At 50.3% G+C, this 19,059-nt stretch overlaps 1 protein-coding gene across 1 annotated transcript; it reads right to left on the reverse strand.

Annotated features, from left to right (window-relative positions):
- Nucleotides 1-564: 564 nt before the first annotated feature.
- On the reverse strand, nucleotides 565-4,625 carry LOC120394307 (gastrula zinc finger protein XlCGF49.1-like). Its single transcript, XM_039518565.1, has 4 exons — nucleotides 4,576-4,625; nucleotides 1,532-1,645; nucleotides 676-1,171; nucleotides 565-598 (listed from the first exon to the last, which is right to left on the reverse strand). The coding sequence occupies exons 1-4, from the start codon at nucleotides 4,607-4,609 to the stop codon at nucleotides 565-567; spliced, it is 678 nt and encodes a 225-aa protein (XP_039374499.1). The 5' UTR covers nucleotides 4,610-4,625.
- Nucleotides 4,626-19,059: the final 14,434 nt, after the last annotated feature.

Here is a 19,059-nt window from a genome sequence, read left to right on the forward strand (position 1 = left end):
CCAGGGAGATGCAGCGCTGTATGTGCCTTGCAAGTGTGGACGGTGACTAAGTTGCAGCGGTGTAAACCCACCACCAGCGCTGCAACTCTCCAGTGTGGCCAAGCCCCTAGTGGATGGAAGGTACAGGTAGTTTTTGCCTCAGTGTAGCTTGTTGGGATCAAACCTCTTTCCCACCTGGAGGTGATGAACGTTCCTGGCAGGAGGGACACACACTCCTATGACTCAAAAGGAAAGGAGTTGATAGAAAAGATCACAGGACTGATCCCAAAGAAGGGTGAGCTGCAAAAGGCAAAAGAAGGCAACTGATCTGGTGGAGCTGAGGCGCCATGGTGAAGATGGTGCAAAAATCACTATGTGGGAATTAGCAAATGTGATAAAAAAAAAAAAATCTTTGGCCAGCCCTAGTCAAGGGATTTATTACAGTTCTCTCTCATGTGGATTTTGTGATGTCTAATAACGTGTGGGCGGTCACTGAAGCTTTTCCCACACTCGGAGCATGTGTAGGGCTTCTCTCCCGTGTGGATTTTCTGATGTGTGATAAGGTTTGAGCGCTGACTGAAGTTTTTACCACATTTGGAGCATGTGTAGGGCTTCTCTCCTGTGTGGATTCTCTGATGCGTGTTAAAGTTTGAGCGCTGACTGAAGTTTTTCCCACACTCGAAGCATGTGTAGGGCGTCTCTCCTGTGTGGATTCTCTGATGTGTGATAAGGTTTGAGCGCCGACTGAAGCTTTTCCCACACTCGGAGCACGTGTAGGGCATCTCTCCCGTGTGGCTTTTACAATGTGTGATAAGGTCCGAGCGCTCATAGAAGCTTTTCCCGCACTCAGAGCACGTGTAGGGTGTCTCCCCAGTGTGGATTCTCTGATGTCTGATAAGGTGTGAGCTGCGACTGAAGCTTTTCCCGCACTCGGAGCATGTGTACGGTTTCTCTCCCATGTGGATTCTCTGATGTCTAATAAGGTCTGTGCGCCAACTGAAGCTGTTCCCACACTCACTGCACGTGCAGGGTGGCTCTCCTGTGTGGATTCTCTGATGTCTGATAAGGTTTGAGCGCCAACTGAAGTTTTTCCCACACTCGGCGCATGTGTAGGGCAGCTCTCCTGTGTGGATTCTCTGATGTGTGATAAGGTTTGAGTGCTCATAGGAGTTTTTCCCGCATAGGTCATTCTCTGCACCGGAAAGAAAGGAAATCTCAGAGAGAGGAATGGAAAAGGGGTGAACAAACCAAAATATGTATGGGAGAGATCAAACGTATCAGGAGCTGATTTTCCCCAAACGCTTTCCCAGAGGACAGAGGAAGGGATCAGTTTTGGTCCGCATCTCACCAGAACACGCAGGGGAAAGCGAGATCGGGGAAGGACCTTCTGCCAGTTGTCAGTCAGAATAGGAGGGAAGCCATGAATGACATCTGCCATAATGATTCTACATCTGCAGGGAACAATCCTGAACTTGGAGAGCTCACAAGGTCTTTGTAGAGCATCCCAAATGTTTCCCAAACAGTTTTTGAGCTGGTTTAAGCAATTCCTCACCTGTGCAGGCAGCTCTTGGGAGCACTTTTTTCTCAGAGCCATGGCGGTCTGGGACCCACGGCTCTTCCCCTCGTTCCAGCTGCAAGATCACATCAGGTTTGGAAATTGGAAACCCTGCTCAAAGCAAAGAAAACAAGGGAGGTGAGTGGAATTTGTGGGATACTTGTCACAAAGAATATTCCATGGTTTTATCCCCAGCTCTTTATTAAGCAGTAACATCCCAAGGCCAGCTTCCTTGGCTCAAAGTGGCAGAAGAGTTATTATTATTATAAATCATATGCATTACCTTACTGTCTAAGGACCAACTAACATTGGGACTCCATTGTGCTAGGCACAGTACAAACAGAGAATAGTAGATGGTCCATGCCCTGAAGAATTTACGATCTAAATAGACAAGACAGACACAGAATGGGGGAAGGGGTAGAACCCACTGTTAGAATAGAGATATTCAGGCCTGCCTGTAAAGCCTATACTTTAAGAACTTAGGTGTATTTTTATCACTTAGCTACTTACAGGGGTATAAAAACAAAGAATCAAAATCACAGTCCGCCTGTGTTTGGGCCTTCTCTCACTAGGATAATCTGAGGCCTTGTTCTTAGGCTAAGACCTTTGGCTAAGCAGCAGGGGCCGCCATTAGCTCGGACACGAAGGGTCACATCCTCACATCCCAAACCAGTCACACTGAAATAAGGTGCTATTGGGCTGTTAGGAAGACAATCCTGTCCGGATCTTAAGATGGTTAAAGAAACCTTAGTTTGATAGCATCCTGTCTGGCAAGAAATCACTTATCAATGTGGTTGATGAAACCCTCATTTCTGTATTGCTTTATCTTTATGGCCACCACTTTTACATTGTTAATCAGTCTGGTTCTCTAATTGTTTCTCTCTCTCCTGTATAATTAATGTTGCTAGGCGTAAGTTAATTAGGGTAGTGGTTTATAATTGGTTAGAGCAGGAGCAGGCAACCTATGGCGGCACACGAGCTGATTTTCAGTGGCACTCACACTGCCCGGGTCCTGGCCACCGGTCTCGGGGCTCTGCATTTTAATTTAATTTTAAATGAAGCTTCTTAAACATTTTAAAAACCTTACTGACTTTACATACAATAGTTTAATTATGTATTATAGACTTATAGAAAGAGACTTTCTAAAAGCATTAAAATGTATTACTGGCACGTGAAACCTTAAATTAGAGTGAATAAAAGAAGACTCGGTACACCATTTCTGAAAGGTGGCCGACGCCTGGGTTAGAGAATTATGCCACAATATGTTAGAATTAGTTAGTTAAATTTCAGCACATTGATTGGTTAAGGTATAGCTGAGAATATTACTCTATAAATGGGGTCAAACAGGAGGGGGAAAGGACATTGAAATAATAGAATATCAGGGTTGGAAGGGACCTCAGGAGGTCATCTAGTCAAACTCCCTGCTCAAAGCAGGACCAAACCCAACTAAATCATCCCAGCCAGGGCTTTGTCAAGCCTGACCTTAAAAACCTTTATGGAAGGAGATTCCACCACCTCCCTGGTAACCCATTCCAGGGCTTCACCACCCTCCTAGTGAAACAGTGTTTCCTATTATCCAACATAAACCTAAACCTCCCTCACTGCAACTTGAAGCCATTACTCTTTGTTCTGTCATCTGCTACCACTGAGAACAGTCTATATCCATCCTCTTCGGAACCTCCTTTCAGGTAGTTGAAAGCAGCTATCAAATCCCCCCTCCTTCTTCTCTTCTGCAGACTAAATAATCCCAGGTCCCTCAGTCTCTCCTCAAAAGTCATGTGTTCCAGTCCCCTTATCATTTTTGTTGCCCTCCGCTGGATGCTTTCCAATTTTTCCAATCCTTCTTATAGTGTTGGGCCCAAAACTTGACACAGTAGTCCAGATGAGGCCCCATGAATGTTGAATCTTTGTTAGGGGGGAGAACGGGAACAGGGATACAGGCAAGGGTTGTGGCATCGGAGCTGGAAACAGAACACTGGGGAACAGACTGTATCGGCGTATAGAGATAAGCCCGACTGGTGTGAAGGGCTTCGAAATATGTACTCTTATAGGTGTAAAAATTGTACAGGCTATACTACCACCCTGTGACATCATCAACAATGTACCCATTTGTGCCTGGGTAGCGGCCCTGCTATGGGAGGGAGGATACAGCAAGGACTCAGCATCGTTGGCCAGGGTCTCTGTGCATAGACATGGGGAGGTTATACGGGGAGAGGGGTAATGAGTAGGAGAGGGAGGTCAAGAGTTAAAATTATAATATTTGGGGGAAAAATGTATAATGGAGTGAAACTGAACAGAAATAAAACTGGAGAGTAGGCTCTAAAGCAATAAGGCTTCGGTAGGGATTGGGGGTTAAAAGTCTGGGATCCCCCACAGCTCTAGATCCCAAACCTCTCCTCCCTCCCACTGACCCACCCAGCCCACTTCCCGGGTGCCCTTCCTCAACACTTCCCTCTGCTTCTTCCCATTACTCTCAGCCAGCATCACCTCCTGGCACCTTGGGAACTTCTTGTATTTTCTCCTGGTCTCTCACTACCTCCTACCTCCCTGCTGCTTCTTTGCTCTAACCCTGCACACACGCTCCCCATGTCCTGGCACCCCAGAAATATCTACTCCCCTCTTCTCCGCACCTCCCACGGCTCTCTTATCCCTTCACCTGTGGGGTCCTGAATGGCAACATTACACGCTCTCCTAAAAGAGCTCATCTGACTGTCACACAAACCATGCATGAGTCATACACATATTTACTCAATTTAGAATTCTACAGGCAGCCTATTTTCCTCTTAAAATGAGGGAAAGGACGAAAGCTACAGCTATTAATGTAGCCAATAAGGATACATTAAATACAAATTTAAAATGACTGATGGCACGAAAAAGGCACATGTCCAAAAATGATACTAGTGTGTGGGAGATAAGGAAAAAAAGGGGGCACAAGGAAACTTGTCAAAATTTGTATGACAAATAAAGGTATAAAGTTATTACTACTCAGGTTCTTTAGAGACCCCACAGCTTCTAATAACCCAGGCGACAGGACTCCTTACCCAGCAAGACCACCGTCTCATAGTTCTCCTGCATGACATCCCTGTAGACGGCTCTCTGAGTGGGGTCAAGCAGAGCCCCCTCTTCCTTGGTGAAATACACAGCCACCTCCTCAAAGGTCACCAGCCCCTGAAAAAGAAAAAGTCCAACACTCAGTACCTGCTGCCCCACTCACAGTCCCACTATTCACGGAACAGCAGCACCAGGTAAATGGAAGCTCCGGGAAGCACATGTTAACAGACCCCACCCAACCTTGCTTAGAGCAGCCAGGAGGCATCAGACGGTAGAAAGAGAGAAACTCTGTGTCTCCCAGCTGACAGACGGAGGCAGGGTCATCACATTTATCACATACCTACTAGCCAGAGCTTAATATAGTAGTTGGGGCTGTCTCTGGACCCTGATGGTGGCTCCCTGGTAGGAGTCCCAACACTCTCCAAATAAAATATATGGAAGAAAGGGGAAGTCAATAGTAAAGAATATAAGTTAGAAGGTCAGAATTGTAGAAAGTTGGTAAGGGAAGCTATCAGAAATCAATGACCAATTAATGAAAATAAGAAGGAAGTTTTTAAAAAGTATATTAAGTACAAAATTAATCCCTAACAATGGTAGTGGTAAATTAAGAACATAAGAATGGCCGTACCGGGTCAGACCAAAGGTCCATCTAGCCCAGTATCTGTCTACCGACAGTGGCCAATGCCAGGTGCCTCAGAGGGAGTGAACCTAACAGGCAATGATCAAGTGATCTCTCTCCTGCCATCCATCTCCATCCTCTGACCAACAGAGGCTAGGGACACCATTCTTACCCATCCTGGCTAATAGCCATTTATGGACTTAGCCACCATGAATTTATCCAGTCCCCTTTTAAACATTGTTATAGTCCTAGCCTTCACAACCTCCTCAGGTAAGGAGTTCCACAAGTTGACTGTGCGCTGCGTGAAGAACTTCCTTTTATTTGTTTTAAACCTGCTGCCTATTAATTTCATTTGCTGACCCCTAGTTCTTGTATTACGGGAATAAGTAAATAACTTTTCCTTATCCACTTTCTCAACATCACTCATGATTTTATATACCTCTATCATATCGCCCCTTAGTCTTCTCTTTTCCAAGCTGAAGAGTCCTAGCCTCTTTAATCTTTCCTCGTATGGGACCCTCTCTAAACCCCTAATCATTTTAGTTGCCCTTTTCTGAACCTTTTCTAGTGCTAGAATATCTTTTATGAGGTGAGGAGACCACATCTGTACACAGTATTCGAGATGTGGGCGTACCATGGATTTATATAAGGGCAATAATATATTCTCAGTCTTATTTTCTATCCCCTTTTTAATGATTCCTAACATCCTGTTTGCTTTTTTGACCGCCTCTGCACACTGCGTGGACATCTTCAGAGAACTATCCACGATGACTCCAAGATCTTTTTCCTGACTCGTAGCTAAATTAGCCCCCATCATGTTGTATGTATAGTTGGGGTTATTTTTTCCAATGTGCATTACTTTACATTTATCCACATTAAATTTCATTTGCCATTTTGTTGCCCAATCACTTAGTTTTGTGAGATCTTTTTGAAGTTCTTCACAATCTGCTTTGGTCTTAACTATCTTGAGTAGTTTAGTATCATCTGCAACCTTTGCCACCTCACTGTTTACCCCTTTCTCCAGATCATTAATGAATAAATTGAATAGGATTGGTCCTAGGACTGACTCTTGGGGAACACCACTAGTTACCCCTTTCCATTCTGAGAATTTACCATTAATTCCTACCCTTTGTTCCCTGTCCTTTAACCAGTTCTCAATCCATGAAAGGACCTTCCCTTTTATCCCATGACAGCTTAATTTACGTAAGAGCCTTTGGTGAGGGACCTTGTCAAAGGCTTTCTGGAAATCTAAGTACACTATGTCCACCGGATCCCCCTTGTCCACATGTTTGTTGACCCCTTCAAAGAACTCTAATAGATTAGTAAGACACGATTTCCCTTTACAGAAACCATGTTGACTATTGCTCAACAGTTTATATTTTTCTATGTGTCTGACAATTTTATTCTTAACTATTGTTTCAACTAATTTACCCGGTACTGACGTTAGACTTACCGGTCTGTAATTGCCAGGATCACCCCTAGAGCCCTTTTTAAATATTGGCGTTACATTAGCTAACTTCCAGTCATTGGGTACCGAAGCCGATTTAAAGGACAGGTTACAAACCTTAGTTAATAGTTCCGCAACTTCACATTTGAGTTCTTTCAGAACTCTTGGGTGAATGCCATCTGGTCCCGGTGACTTGTTAATGTTGAGTTTATCAATTAATTCCAAAACCTCCTCTAGTGACACTTCAATCTGTGACAGTTCCTCAGATTTGTCAGCTACAAAAGCCAGCTCAGGTTTGGGAATCTCCCTAACATCCTCAGCCGTGAAGACTGAAGCAAAGAATCCATTTAGTTTCTCCGCAATGACTTTATCGTCTTTAAGCGCTCCTTTTGTATTTTGATCGTCAAGGGGCCCCACTGGTTGTTTAGCATGCTTCCTGCTTCTGATGTACTTAAAAAACATTTTGTTATTACCTTTAGAGTTTTTGGCTAGCCATTCTTCAAACTCCTCTTTGGCTTTTCTTATTACACTCTTGCACTTAAGTTGGCAGTGTTTGTGCTCCTTTCTATTTGCCTCACTAGGATTTGACTTCCACTTTTTAAAGGAAGTCTTTTTATCTCTCACTGCTTCTTTTACATGGTTGTTAAGCCACGGTGGCTCTTTTTTAAGTTCTTTTACTGTTTTTCTTAATTTGGGGTATACATTGAAGTTGGGCCTCTATTATGGTGTCTTTAAAAAGGGCCCATGCAACTTGCAGGGATTTCACTTTAGTCACTGTACCTTTTAACTTCTGTCTAACTAACCCCCTCATTTTTGTATAGTTCCCCCTTTTGAAATTAAATGCCACAGTGTTGGGCAGTTGAGGTGTTCTTCCCACCACAGGGATGTTGAATGCTATTGTATTATGGTCACTATTTCCAAGCAGTCCTGCTATAGTTAAAGACGGTTACTCACCGTAGTAACTGTTGTTCTTCGAGATGTGTTGCTCCTATCCATTCCAGTTAGGTGTGTGCGTGCCGCGCGTGCATGGCATCTCGGAACTTTTTTACCCTAGCAACACCGGCGGGCCTGCTGGCGCCGCCTGGAGTGGCACCGCTATGGCGCGTGTTATATACCCCAGCCGGCCCGTCCGCTCCTCAGTTCCTTCTTGCCGGCTACTCCGACAGTGGGGAAGGAGGGCGGGTCTGGAATGGATAGGAGCAACACATCTCGAAGAACAACAGTTACTACGGTGAGTAACCGTCTTTTCTTCTTCGAGTGATTGCTCCTATGCATTCCAGTTAGGTGAATCCCAAGCCTTACCTAGGCGGTGGGGTCGGAGTGAGACGTGGCAGAGTGTAATACCGCGGAGCCGAAGGCTGCGTCGTCTCGGGACTGCTGCACCAACGCGTAGTGGGAGGCGAAGGTGTGGACCGAAGACCAGGTGGCCGCTCGGCAGATGTCCTGGATTGGAACGTGGGCCAGGAAGGCGGCCCGGCGGCGTGCGCCCTCGTCGAGTGTGCCGTGAGGCGGCATGGTGGCACGCGAGCAAGCTCGTAGCAGGTCCGGATACACGCAGTGACCCAGGAGGAAATCCGCTGGGAGGATATCGGTTCGCCCTTCATGCGGTCAGCCACCGCCACGAACAGCTGTAGAAAGCGAGCGCCCTGCGGACAACGAGGGTATGCAGCTGTTGCTCCCGAGGCGAGGCATGTGGCTTCGGGAAGAACACCGGGAGGAAGATCTCCTGGTTGAGATGGAAAGCTGACACTACCTTCGGGAGGAAGGCCGGATGAGGGCGAAGCTGCACCTTGTCCCCATGGAAGACGGTGTACGACGGGCTAACCGTCAGAGCGCGGAGCTCCGAAACTCGTCTCGCTGATGTAATGGCGACGAGGAAGGCCGTCTTCCAGGAGAGGTAGAGCAGGGAGCACGTGGCTAAAGGCTCGAACGGAGGGCCCATCAGCTTAGCGAGCACGAGGTTCAAATCCCATGTCGGGGTAGGACGCCGCACCGGCGGGTACAAGCGGTCCAGACCCTTGAGGAAGCAGGAAACCATCTGGTTCGAGAAGATGGACCGACCTTCCACGGACGGATGAAAGGCGGACACTGCTGCCAGGTGAACTCTCAAGGAGGAGACCGCAAGACCTTGCTCCTTAAGGTGCCAGAGGTAGTCCAGGATGGTAGGGACCGGGACCACGAATGGATTGAGACCTTGATGATCACACCAGAGTGCAAATCTCTTCCACTTCGCTAGGTAAGTGGAGCGAGTGGAAGGCTTTCTGCTCTCAAGCAGGACTTGCTGAACCGCTGTAGAACAGCCCCTCTCCGCGTGGGTCAACCACTCAGGTACCAAGCTGTAAGATGGAGGGACTGCAGGTTCGGATGGCGGAGTCTGCCGAAGTCCTAGGTGATGAGGTCCGGCCACAACGGAAGGGGAATGGGTTCCCGAACGGAGAGCTCGAGCAGCAGGGTGTACCAGTGCTGCCTCGGCCAGGCCGGCGCTACGAGTATGATATGGGCTCTGTCCCTCCGAAGCTTCAGGAGCACTCAGTGCACGAGCGGGAACGGAGGGAAGGCGTAGAGGAGGCGATCCGTCCAGGGGTAAAGGAAGGCGTCCGACAGGGAGCCTGGCGAGCAACCCTGGTATGAGCAAAACCGGTGGCACTTCCTGTTCTCCCTGGAGGCAAATAGGTCTATTTGGGGAAACCCCCACCTCCAGAAGATTGTGTGGACGACATCTGGACGGAGGGACCACTCGTGGGAGAGGAACGACCTGCTGAGATGGTCGGCAAGTGTGTTCTGCACTCCCAGAAGAAAGGATGCTTCCAGGTGAATTGAATGGGTTACGCAGAAATCCCACAGGAGCATCGCTTCCTTGCAGAGCGGGGAGGAGTGGGCTCCGCCCTGCTTGTTCACATAGAACATTGTGGTGGTGTTGTCCGTGAATACTGTCACACAGCGGCGTTGCAGGTGGGTGCAGAAGGTGCGACAGGCCAGGCGGATCGCGCGCAGCTCGCGGACATTGATGTGCAGGGCGAGCTCCTGGGGCGACCACAGGCCTTGGGTGTGAAGGTCGCCCAGGTGAGCTCCCCAACCGAGTGCTGAGGCATCCGTGGTCAGAGTGGCCGACGGAGGAGGAGGGCGGAATGGGACTCCGGCACACACGACCTTCGGATCGAGCCACCAGTTGAGGGACTCGAGGGTCGGCCTGGTGACCGTGACCACCATGTCGATGGGATCTCGACGCGGTCGGTACACCGACGCCAGCCAAGACTGGAACGGACGGAGGCGGAGCCGTGCATACGCGGTGACATACATGCACGAAGCCATGTGGCCCAGGAGGCGGAGGCAGGAGCGCACCGTCGTGGTCGGGAAGGTGACGAGGTCCCGGATGATGGAGACCATTGTCTGGTGTCGAGCGCGAGGGAGACAGGCCCTGGCCACCGTGGAGTCGAGGACCGCTCCGATGAACTCCACTCGCTGTGCCGGAATCAAAGTGGACTTCTCGGCGTTGATGAGAAGACCGAGCCGCTGAAAGAGAGACAGGATTTCTGTCATCTGGTCCATCACGAGTTGTCGGGACTGACCTCGAACCAGCCAGTCGTCGAGATATGGGTAGACGTGTATCTGACGACGTCGGAGGGCTGCGGCAACTACCGCCATGCATTTGGTAAATACCCTCGGGGCGGTGGAGAGTCCGAACGGCAACACGGCGAACTGGTAGTGGGTGTTGTTGACCACAAACCGGAGGTAACGCCGATGGGGAGGATCGATTGCGACATGGAAGTAGGCGTCCTTCATGTCGAGGGCTGCAAACCAATCTCCCGGATCCAGAGAGGGAATGATGGTCCCCAAGGTGACCATGTGAAACTTGGGCTTGAGCAGGTACTTGTTCAGCTCGCGAAGGTCCAGGATAGGACGTAGCCCCCCTTTCGCTTTGGGGATGAGAAAATAACGGGAGTAGAATCCCCTGCCCCGCCTGTCTTGAGGCACTGCTTCTATGGCACCCACGCTCAACAGAGTCTGGACCTCTTGTAAGAGGACTTGCTCGTGAGAGGGGTCCCTGAAGAGGGACAGGGAGGGTGGGTGGGAAGGAGGGGGCGAAACAAATTGTAGGCAGTATCCCGACTGGACCGTTTGAAGCACCCAGTTGTCTGTTGTTAACTGGGACCACGCCGAAAAGAAATGGGAAAGGCGGTTGTAAAATAACGGGGAAGGATCCGGTAGGGAGAGAGATGGGCCGTCCTCGAGCGTCCCATCAAAAGGCCTGCTTAGCCCCTGAGGGCCTTAAGCGGCCTGGCCTGGTTCTGGCGGTTGCCAGAGGGACGACGGCGATTTTGGGCTGGTCGCCGGCTGTTGTATGGCCGATACCACTGCTGATAAAAGGGCCGGAAGGGCTGCTGCCAGAAGGACCTGCGCTGTGTCGCTGGCGTGTGCATGCCGAGAGTACGGATTGCAATACGGCTGTCCTTCAGGGTCTGGATTCGAGAATCCGTCTTTTCGGAAAAGAGACCCTGTGTGTCAAAGGGCAGGTCCTGCAGAGTATACTGCACCTCTGGCGGCAGGGTAGAGGACTGCAGCCAGGCGATGGGCCGCATTGACACGCCGGAGGCCAAGGTCCGAGCTCCGGAGTCCGCAGCGTCGAGGGCGGCCGTGATGGAGGACCGAGATGACCTTCTGCCCTCCTCCAACAACGCCGTGAACTCCTGGCGAGAGGCTGAAGGCAGGAGCTCCGTGAACTTCGCCAGGGACGTCAAGATGTTGTAGACATACCTGGCGAGGAGGACCATCTGATTGGCAATTCTCATTTGCAAACCGCCTGCCGAGTAGACCTTGCGGCCTAGCAGGTCCATGCGCCGAGCCTCCTTGGATTTAGGCGCGGGGGCAGGTTGACCGTGTCTCTCACGGTCATTAACCGACTGCACCACTAACGAGTCCGGGGTCGGGTGGGTGTAAAGGTACTCGTATCCCGTCGGGGGAACCGAGTATTTACGCTCAACCCCGCGGGCCGTGGGAGGAATGGAAGCAGGGGTTTGCCAGAGCGTAGTGGCGTTCTTTTGAATTGTCCTGACGAAGGGTAACGCCACGCGCACGGGAGCGTCCGCGCCCACCACATTGGTGATAGGGTCCTCGTCCTCCTGGACCTCCGCCACTGGGAGATCCATGGCCGTCGCCACCCGGCGAAGCAGGTCCTGATGGGCCTTCAGGTCAATAGGCGGTGGATCCTTGGCTGAAGCGCCGGCCACCGCCTCGTCTGAGGAGGATGAAGAGGACAAGCCCTGCACTACGGCCTCCACCGCAGGGGCTGTAGACTGTGCCTCGGTAGGATCGCGCAGCGTGGCGGACTTGTGGTCCGGTGGAATGGGGGACTCATGGTGAGGAGAAGGAGCCGGCCGGCTAACCGTCGCCTCGGGGACTCTGCGCTCGGCGGCTAAGTCTCTCAGGGGAAACGGTACCCCCTGTGCCTCATGCTGGGCCCATGGAACCCAGAAGCCCCACTGTTGAGACCCCTGAGGATCGCCATGTGGGGTCGGTGGCAGATGCGCGGCGCTGTCCACACCAGAGGCCACCGATGCCGGGCGGGATGGCCAAGGAGGCGCTGAGGCGCTGACAGACTGCACAGCTGAATGCGGTAGCCTCTCCGCAGACGGTACCGAGGGCGGCGTGGAGTCGTCGGTACGGGGCGGTGATCGAGCCGTCGGTCACCAGCGGTGCTGGGAGCTCGACGGTGCGGGAGCTCGAGCGGAGCGGGATCTGCGGTGCGGGAGAGGCTGTGGGAATCGCGATGTCGGGAGCGACGCGGGATGGAGACCTCGGTGGTGCCCGGCGGCGGCGATCGGGACCTGGATCTGCGCCGGGAGTGCGACCGGTACCGAGATGACGAACGGTACCGGGACTCTGACCGGCGGCGGGATGGCGACCGGTACTGAGACGGCGAACGGTGCCGAGATCGAGAAGGCGACCGCCGTCGGGACCGGGAGCGTGATCGGGACCGGGAGTGTTGCTTGTGCCGACGGTCCGCGGAGGGCGGGCGGAACATCATTGCCGGTTTCCCGACGGACGTTACAGCCCGCACCGGCGGTGCCGGGGGCCGGAGGCTCGCTGCTTCTACGAGCTGTATGAGCTCTCGGGCTGCAGAGAAAGTCTCCGGCGTCGAAGGCAGCCATGGCTCAACCATGGACGGTGCCGGGGAGCGTGGCGGTGCCGGACTCGACGGGCCTTGCGGCGCCGGAGTCAGCGGCCCGGTGCCTGCCTGGCGCACGGCCTCCGCGGGAGGCGCCGATGGCGCAATAGTCAAGGCTGAGTCCTGCGCGCGGGACTTAACAATAGCCTTAGCCAGTCTGCGCTTTCTGGCAGGCGAAAGAGATCGGTGCCGGGTCTTCTCAGTGCCTGACTGAGGCTGCGGTGCCGTGGTGCCGGAGCGGCTCGGAGCAGCCGGTGCGCTCTGCACCGATGAGGCTCTCGGTGCCGGCGCGGCCGGTGCCGGGGGCTGCAGCGATGCCTCCATAAGGAGCTGCTTCAGTCTATTGTCCCGCTCCTTACGCGTTCTTGGCTTGAAGGCGGAACAAATTTGGCACTTGTCTGTGCGATGACCCTCGCCGAGGCAGCGAACACAGGCGTCGTGTGGGTCCCCGATCGGCATAGGCCTCTGGCAAATTGCGCAGGGCGTAAAGCCCGGTGCCTTGGGCATGAGCCCGCACCGGGGAAGGAAAGGGAGGGAAACCCCCCCTAACCCTAACACTAAACTTAACAAACTAACTATAACTACAACTATCACAACTAACTATATGTACTAAGATAACTATATACAAAAAACCGGTAGCGAGAGCTAGGGTAGTGGAGGACAAAGAGCACTCCACAGTTCCAACTGGCCGTCACGGGCGGTAAGAAGGAACTGAGGAGCGGACGGGCCGGCTGGGGTATATAACACGCGCCATAGCGGCGCCACTCCAGGGGGCGCCAGCCGGCCCGCCGGTGTTGCTAGGGTAAAAAAGTTCCGAGATGCCGTGCACGCGCGGCGCGCAAACACCTAACTGGAATGCATAGGAGCAATCACTCGAAGAAGAACCTCTTGGACCAGCTCCTGCGCTCCACTCAGGATGAAATCTAGAGTTGCCTCTCCCCTTGTGGGTTCCCGTACCAGCTGCTCCATGAAGCAGTCATTTAAAGTATCGCGAAATTTTATCTCTGCATTTCGTCCTGAAGTGAAATGTTCCCAGTCAATATGGGGATAATTGAAATCCCCCACTATTATTGGGTTCTTAATTTTGACAGCCTCTCTAATTTCCCTTAGCATTTCATCATCACTATTACTGTCCTGGTCAGGTGGTCGATAATAGATCCCTAATGTTATATTTTTACTAGAGCATGAATTTTACTAGAGCATGAAATTACTAGATAGAAATGGCAGAATTATCGAAAATAATGCAGAAGAGGTAAAAGTGTTCAATAAATATTTCACTCCTGGATTTGGAGAAAAACATGATGTAATCATATAAGATGTTGATGATGACAGTCTTTCCATCCCAACAATAACTCACAAGTATGTTAAACAGCAGGTATTACAGTTAGGTCTGGTCTACACTAGGACTTTAATTCAAATTTAGCAGCGTTAATTCGAATTAACCGTGCATCCGTCCACACCAGGAAGCCATTTAATTCGACATAGAGGGCTCTTTAGTTCGAATTCTGTACTCCTCCCCGACAAGGGGAGTAGCGCTAAATTCGACATTGCTATGTCGAATTAGGCTATGTGTGGACGGAAATCGACCTTAGTAGCTCCGGGAGCTATCCCACAGTGCACCACTCTGTTGACGCTCTGGACAGCAGTCCGAGCTTGGATGCTCTGACCAGCCACACAGGAAATGCCCCGGGAGGGAGAACCTCTCTCAGTACCAGCACTCACACAGCGAACGGGAGGACAGGTGGCGTCAAGAGGACCAGCAGGCGACTCAAACGCTGCTTGGACTAATGAGGGAGCAAACGGACACGCTCCAGCGCCTTGTGGATGTTCTGCAGGACTGCAGGCAGGAGGACAGAGCCTCCCTGCACTGTATCTGCAACCGCCCTTCCCCGCCACAAAGTCCCATCCCCCCTCACCCAAAATTACAAGAAGGAGGGGCACCTCTTCTGTCACTGCACCCCTGCAGAGTGCTCAATTACCCAAAAGCTCTCATTCCCTAAATGTTGAGAAGTCCTTCCCTTCCTGGTTCACCCAAGCCCCAATCCCAGTTTCATCCCCTAACTGTGTAGCTGATTATTAAAAAGATTTTGCTGTTAATTACTGTTTCCGTCATGTTTTTTTAAAGAAGACTTTGTGTGAAGGGGGGGGTGGGGAAGGGGGTTGGTAATTGCATAGGACAGTCACCATTACCAGGGCACAGACACGGGGGCAGGATCAACAGCAGGTCTCACACAGTGCAGTCAGTTAGGCACCCTTGTCGGTCTGGGAGGTGCTTTTCATGTTCTGTGGAGGGGGGGCGGTTACATGACTTTATGGTGGGGGAGGGCGGTTACAGATCATATGCAGCAGTCCTTGTCCTGGACCACAGAGCCACGCAGCAGGGGAATCTGTAACCGTCCTCCCCCGCCACAAGGTCACATAGCCCCCGCACACAGAGTCCCGAAAAGGAGGGATGGCAGGCTCCGTTGAAACAACCAGTCCGGCACTGCAGACCGCTCTAGGAGCAGGAGCCTGTCATTCCTCGAGTGTAGAAGCCGTCTTTCCATCACTGCACACCCTACCCAGCAGTCTGCGTCCCTGTTTCAAGCCTTTAACGCGAAGTCATTAATAAGGAAAACGTTCATTAACAATGTTCCATTTACTTTATTTTTTAACGTGTATTGGAAAGGGGGAAACGTGGTGAACGGGGTATGTAACTGCAGAGGACAGTCAACAGTAACTGAAACAGGGGCAGGTTCAGCTTCTCTGTAAAGAAACTGAACAGTCACAGGTTACCCTGCTCGCTGAGGAACCTAGCTTTCAAAGCCTCCCGGATGCACAGCGCTTCCCGCTGGGCTCTTCTAATCGCACGGGTGTCTGGCTGAGCATAATCAGCAGCCAGGTGATTTGCCTCAACCTCCCATCCCGCCATAAAGGTCGCCCCCTTGCTCTCACAGAGATTGTGGAGCACACAGCAAGCTGCAATAACAATGGGGATATTGGTTTCGCTGAGATCCGAGAGAGTCAGTAAGCTCCTCCCCTTGAGACGTCCGAAAGCACGTTGAATGATGACAGTTACCCAAGACCACCGTCGGCACATTTTTCCCCCCAGCATGCATTGGGGGGAAATCCCAGAATTCCAATGGGCAGCGGGGACTGCGGGAACTGTGGGATAGCTTCCCACAGTGCACCGCTTCCAAGTTCGACGCTTGCCCCGTCAGTGTGGACTCACAAAGTTGAATTAGTGTCCTTAGTGTGGATACACAAATTCGACTTTGTGAGGTCGATTTCAAAAATTCGAATTAACTTAAATCGAACTAATCTGGTAGTGTAGACATACCCTTAGACATGTTTAAATAAGCAGGTCCAGATAACTTGTATCCAAGAGTTTCGAAAGACCTGGTGGAGGAGTGTGGAGGACTGTTAATGTTGATTTTAATTAGGACTTGGAACACTGGGGAAATTCCAGAAGACTGGAATAAAGCTAATGCTGTTCCAATATTTCAAAAGTGTAAAAGAGATGACCCAGCTAATTACAAGAGTGTTAGTCTGACATTGATACTGGGAAAGATAATGAAGCAGCGAATATGGATTTAATTAATAAAGATTTAAAGGAGGGTAATATAATTAGTACCAATTAACAAAGGTTCAGAGACAACAGATCAAATCAGACTAACTGGATATCCTTATTGGGTGAGATCAAAAGTTTTGTTGCAGCTAATAGTATTGATGTAATATACCTAGACTTCTGTAAGGCATATGACTTGGTTCAGCACAATATTTTGACTAGAAAGATAAAAAATAAACACAGCATACATTAAATAGATTAAAACCTGTGATTGTAAATGGGGAACCATGGTGGAGTAGATTTCTTTCTAGGGGGTTCCCACAAAGATTGGTTCTTGTTCCTGTGCTATTTAACATTATCATCAATGACCTAGAAGAGAATATAAAATCATCATGGATAAAGTTTGCAGTTGCCACAAAGATTGGGGTTGGTGGTAACTAACCAAGTGTCAGTAGGTTCAGGTTTCAGCACTGGGAGTCTGAGAAGTTTTCCCAGCCCTGGCTAGAGGGTTATTTCCTGTTCCACAAAGAGGGGAAGTTCCATTCCCAACTCCTGTGCCTTGAAATTAGGCCCTGACACTACACCCCACATGCAGCATAGTGGTATGATTATTAAATGATTAGGACATAATTATGATGCATTTTGTGCAAGACGCATCATGTTCAGTGTCATTGAAAAAGTTATGATTTGCTGAACATGACTGTCCTATTTGTGTGCATGTATCATGTTCGTAACTGAAGTTATGGATATTGACTATGGCTTTGGCTACACTTACACTTCAAAGCGCTGTGTAGTCAAAGCACCAGCGCTGGGAGAAAGCTCTCCCAGCGCTGTCCGTACTCCACCTCCATGTGGGGAATAACGGACAGCGCTGGGGCTTTGACCACACTGGCGCTTTGCAGTGCCGCAATTTGCAGCGCTGGAGAGGGTGTGTTTTCACACCCTGCTGCAGCGCTGCAAATTTGTAAGTGTAGCCAAGCCCTAAGTATCTGTCTTTCAAATGTGCTTACTCTGGATAACACCCACAACGAGCCTTTCAGGTACAACAAAGAAGCCAGACAGTGTTGATGGCTCATCAACAAAGACAATAGACCGTGAATGAGCTTAGCCTTCTTTGTGAATGTTTCAGCTAGCCTATGAGTCATGGCTACTATGACTCAGCAGGCCATGCTAGGGCATGTGACCAGACCACATGACACTAAACTCCATTTTGGTACCTGTATTTTTCCACAAACTGGACTGGGAACTGAGTTTGAAACAAATGGTTCCCGCCATATGGAAAAGCTACATAAGGTGGGGTGTGATATCATCTCTTGGCCTCATTCCGCACACAAGAAAACTCCTGGAAACACCTAAGGAACAAAGACTGAACTCGGGGAAGTGTTGGTCCCAGGGTAAAGGGATTTCTAGCTTGTGTATGGAAACTTGGTGGACTGCTTGTATCATCAGTCAGGGTGAGAAATTGCTAATTCAAATTCTATCCAGATAGTATGTTAGGCTTAGTCTGAGTTTTTGGTTACTTGCTAAGTAATCTGCTTTCATCTGTTTGCTATCACTTATCGCTTGGAAATTGACTGTTATCCATCTGTCCTTGAGTGTCTTAGATAAAGCATTCAGGTAGCTTAGTTGGATGCATGGCGCCACCTGCTGTCATGTTGGGTAAGAAAAGGGACTGGAGAGGCTGGCTGATCTCCAGCAAAGCAGTGTGAGAAGGGCCAGCCCAGCTTCAGGGTTAGAGGGCACAGTGGTTCCCAGAAGCCCTCCAGACTGCATCCCGGGGTGACAGCCCATCACACCCTAGAGTACACAAGTCTCCAGAGGTTTGTCATATCTTTTCCCCTCCCATTCCGCACCCTAGATAGTTCCTGTCTCCCACCACCTTTAGCAGCTCTCACCCTCCTATACATTTACTGCTCCTCTCCCTCCAAGCAGAACCCACCACCAGCTCCCTGATAATCCCTTACCTGAGCCAGCTCCAGTGCAGCCATTTCCTTCCCTCTGGGAGGAGGGGATGATTTGGGGTGAAACATGGACGTTACGCTGTAGCCTGCCAGGGCGAGAAGGGCAATGTGAGAGAATTCAGACAGGGTTTCTGTCCTTTCCACATGTCGATTCCCCCCAGCATTTTTCCTTGGTAATGGTCATTCTAGGTTCTGCCACACTGTGAAGCACAGAGTGACCTTATTCCAGTACAGGCCTAGCCCCCTCCCACCAGGGTGTGACCGTCTGAGACATGGTGAATCCCTCCCAGTAGCAGAGTCTCTCTGTTACACTTATAAAGTTTGTGGATGACACCAAGCTGGGAAGGGTTGCAAGTGCTTTGGAGGATAGAATTAAAATTCAAAATGATCTAGACAAACTGGAGAAATGGTCTGAAGTATATAGGATGAAATTCAATAAGGACAAATCCAAAGTACTCCACTTAGGAAGGAACAATCAGTTGCACACATACAAGACAGGAAATGATTGCCTAGGAAGGAGCACTGCAGAAACGGATCTGGGAGTCTCAGCGGATCACAAACTAAATATGAGTGAACAGTGTTACACTGTTGCAAAAAAAGCAAATATAATTCTGAGAGGTATTAGCAGCAGTATTGCAAGCAAGACACGAGAAGTAATTCTTCCACTCTACTCCGCACTGATTAGGTCTCAATTGGAGTAGTGTGTCCAGTTCTCGGCCCCACATCTCAGGAAA

Source organism: Mauremys reevesii, unplaced genomic scaffold, assembly GCF_016161935.1.
Source record: "Mauremys reevesii isolate NIE-2019 unplaced genomic scaffold, ASM1616193v1 Contig5, whole genome shotgun sequence".
Lineage (NCBI taxonomy): Eukaryota > Metazoa > Chordata > Testudines > Geoemydidae > Mauremys > Mauremys reevesii.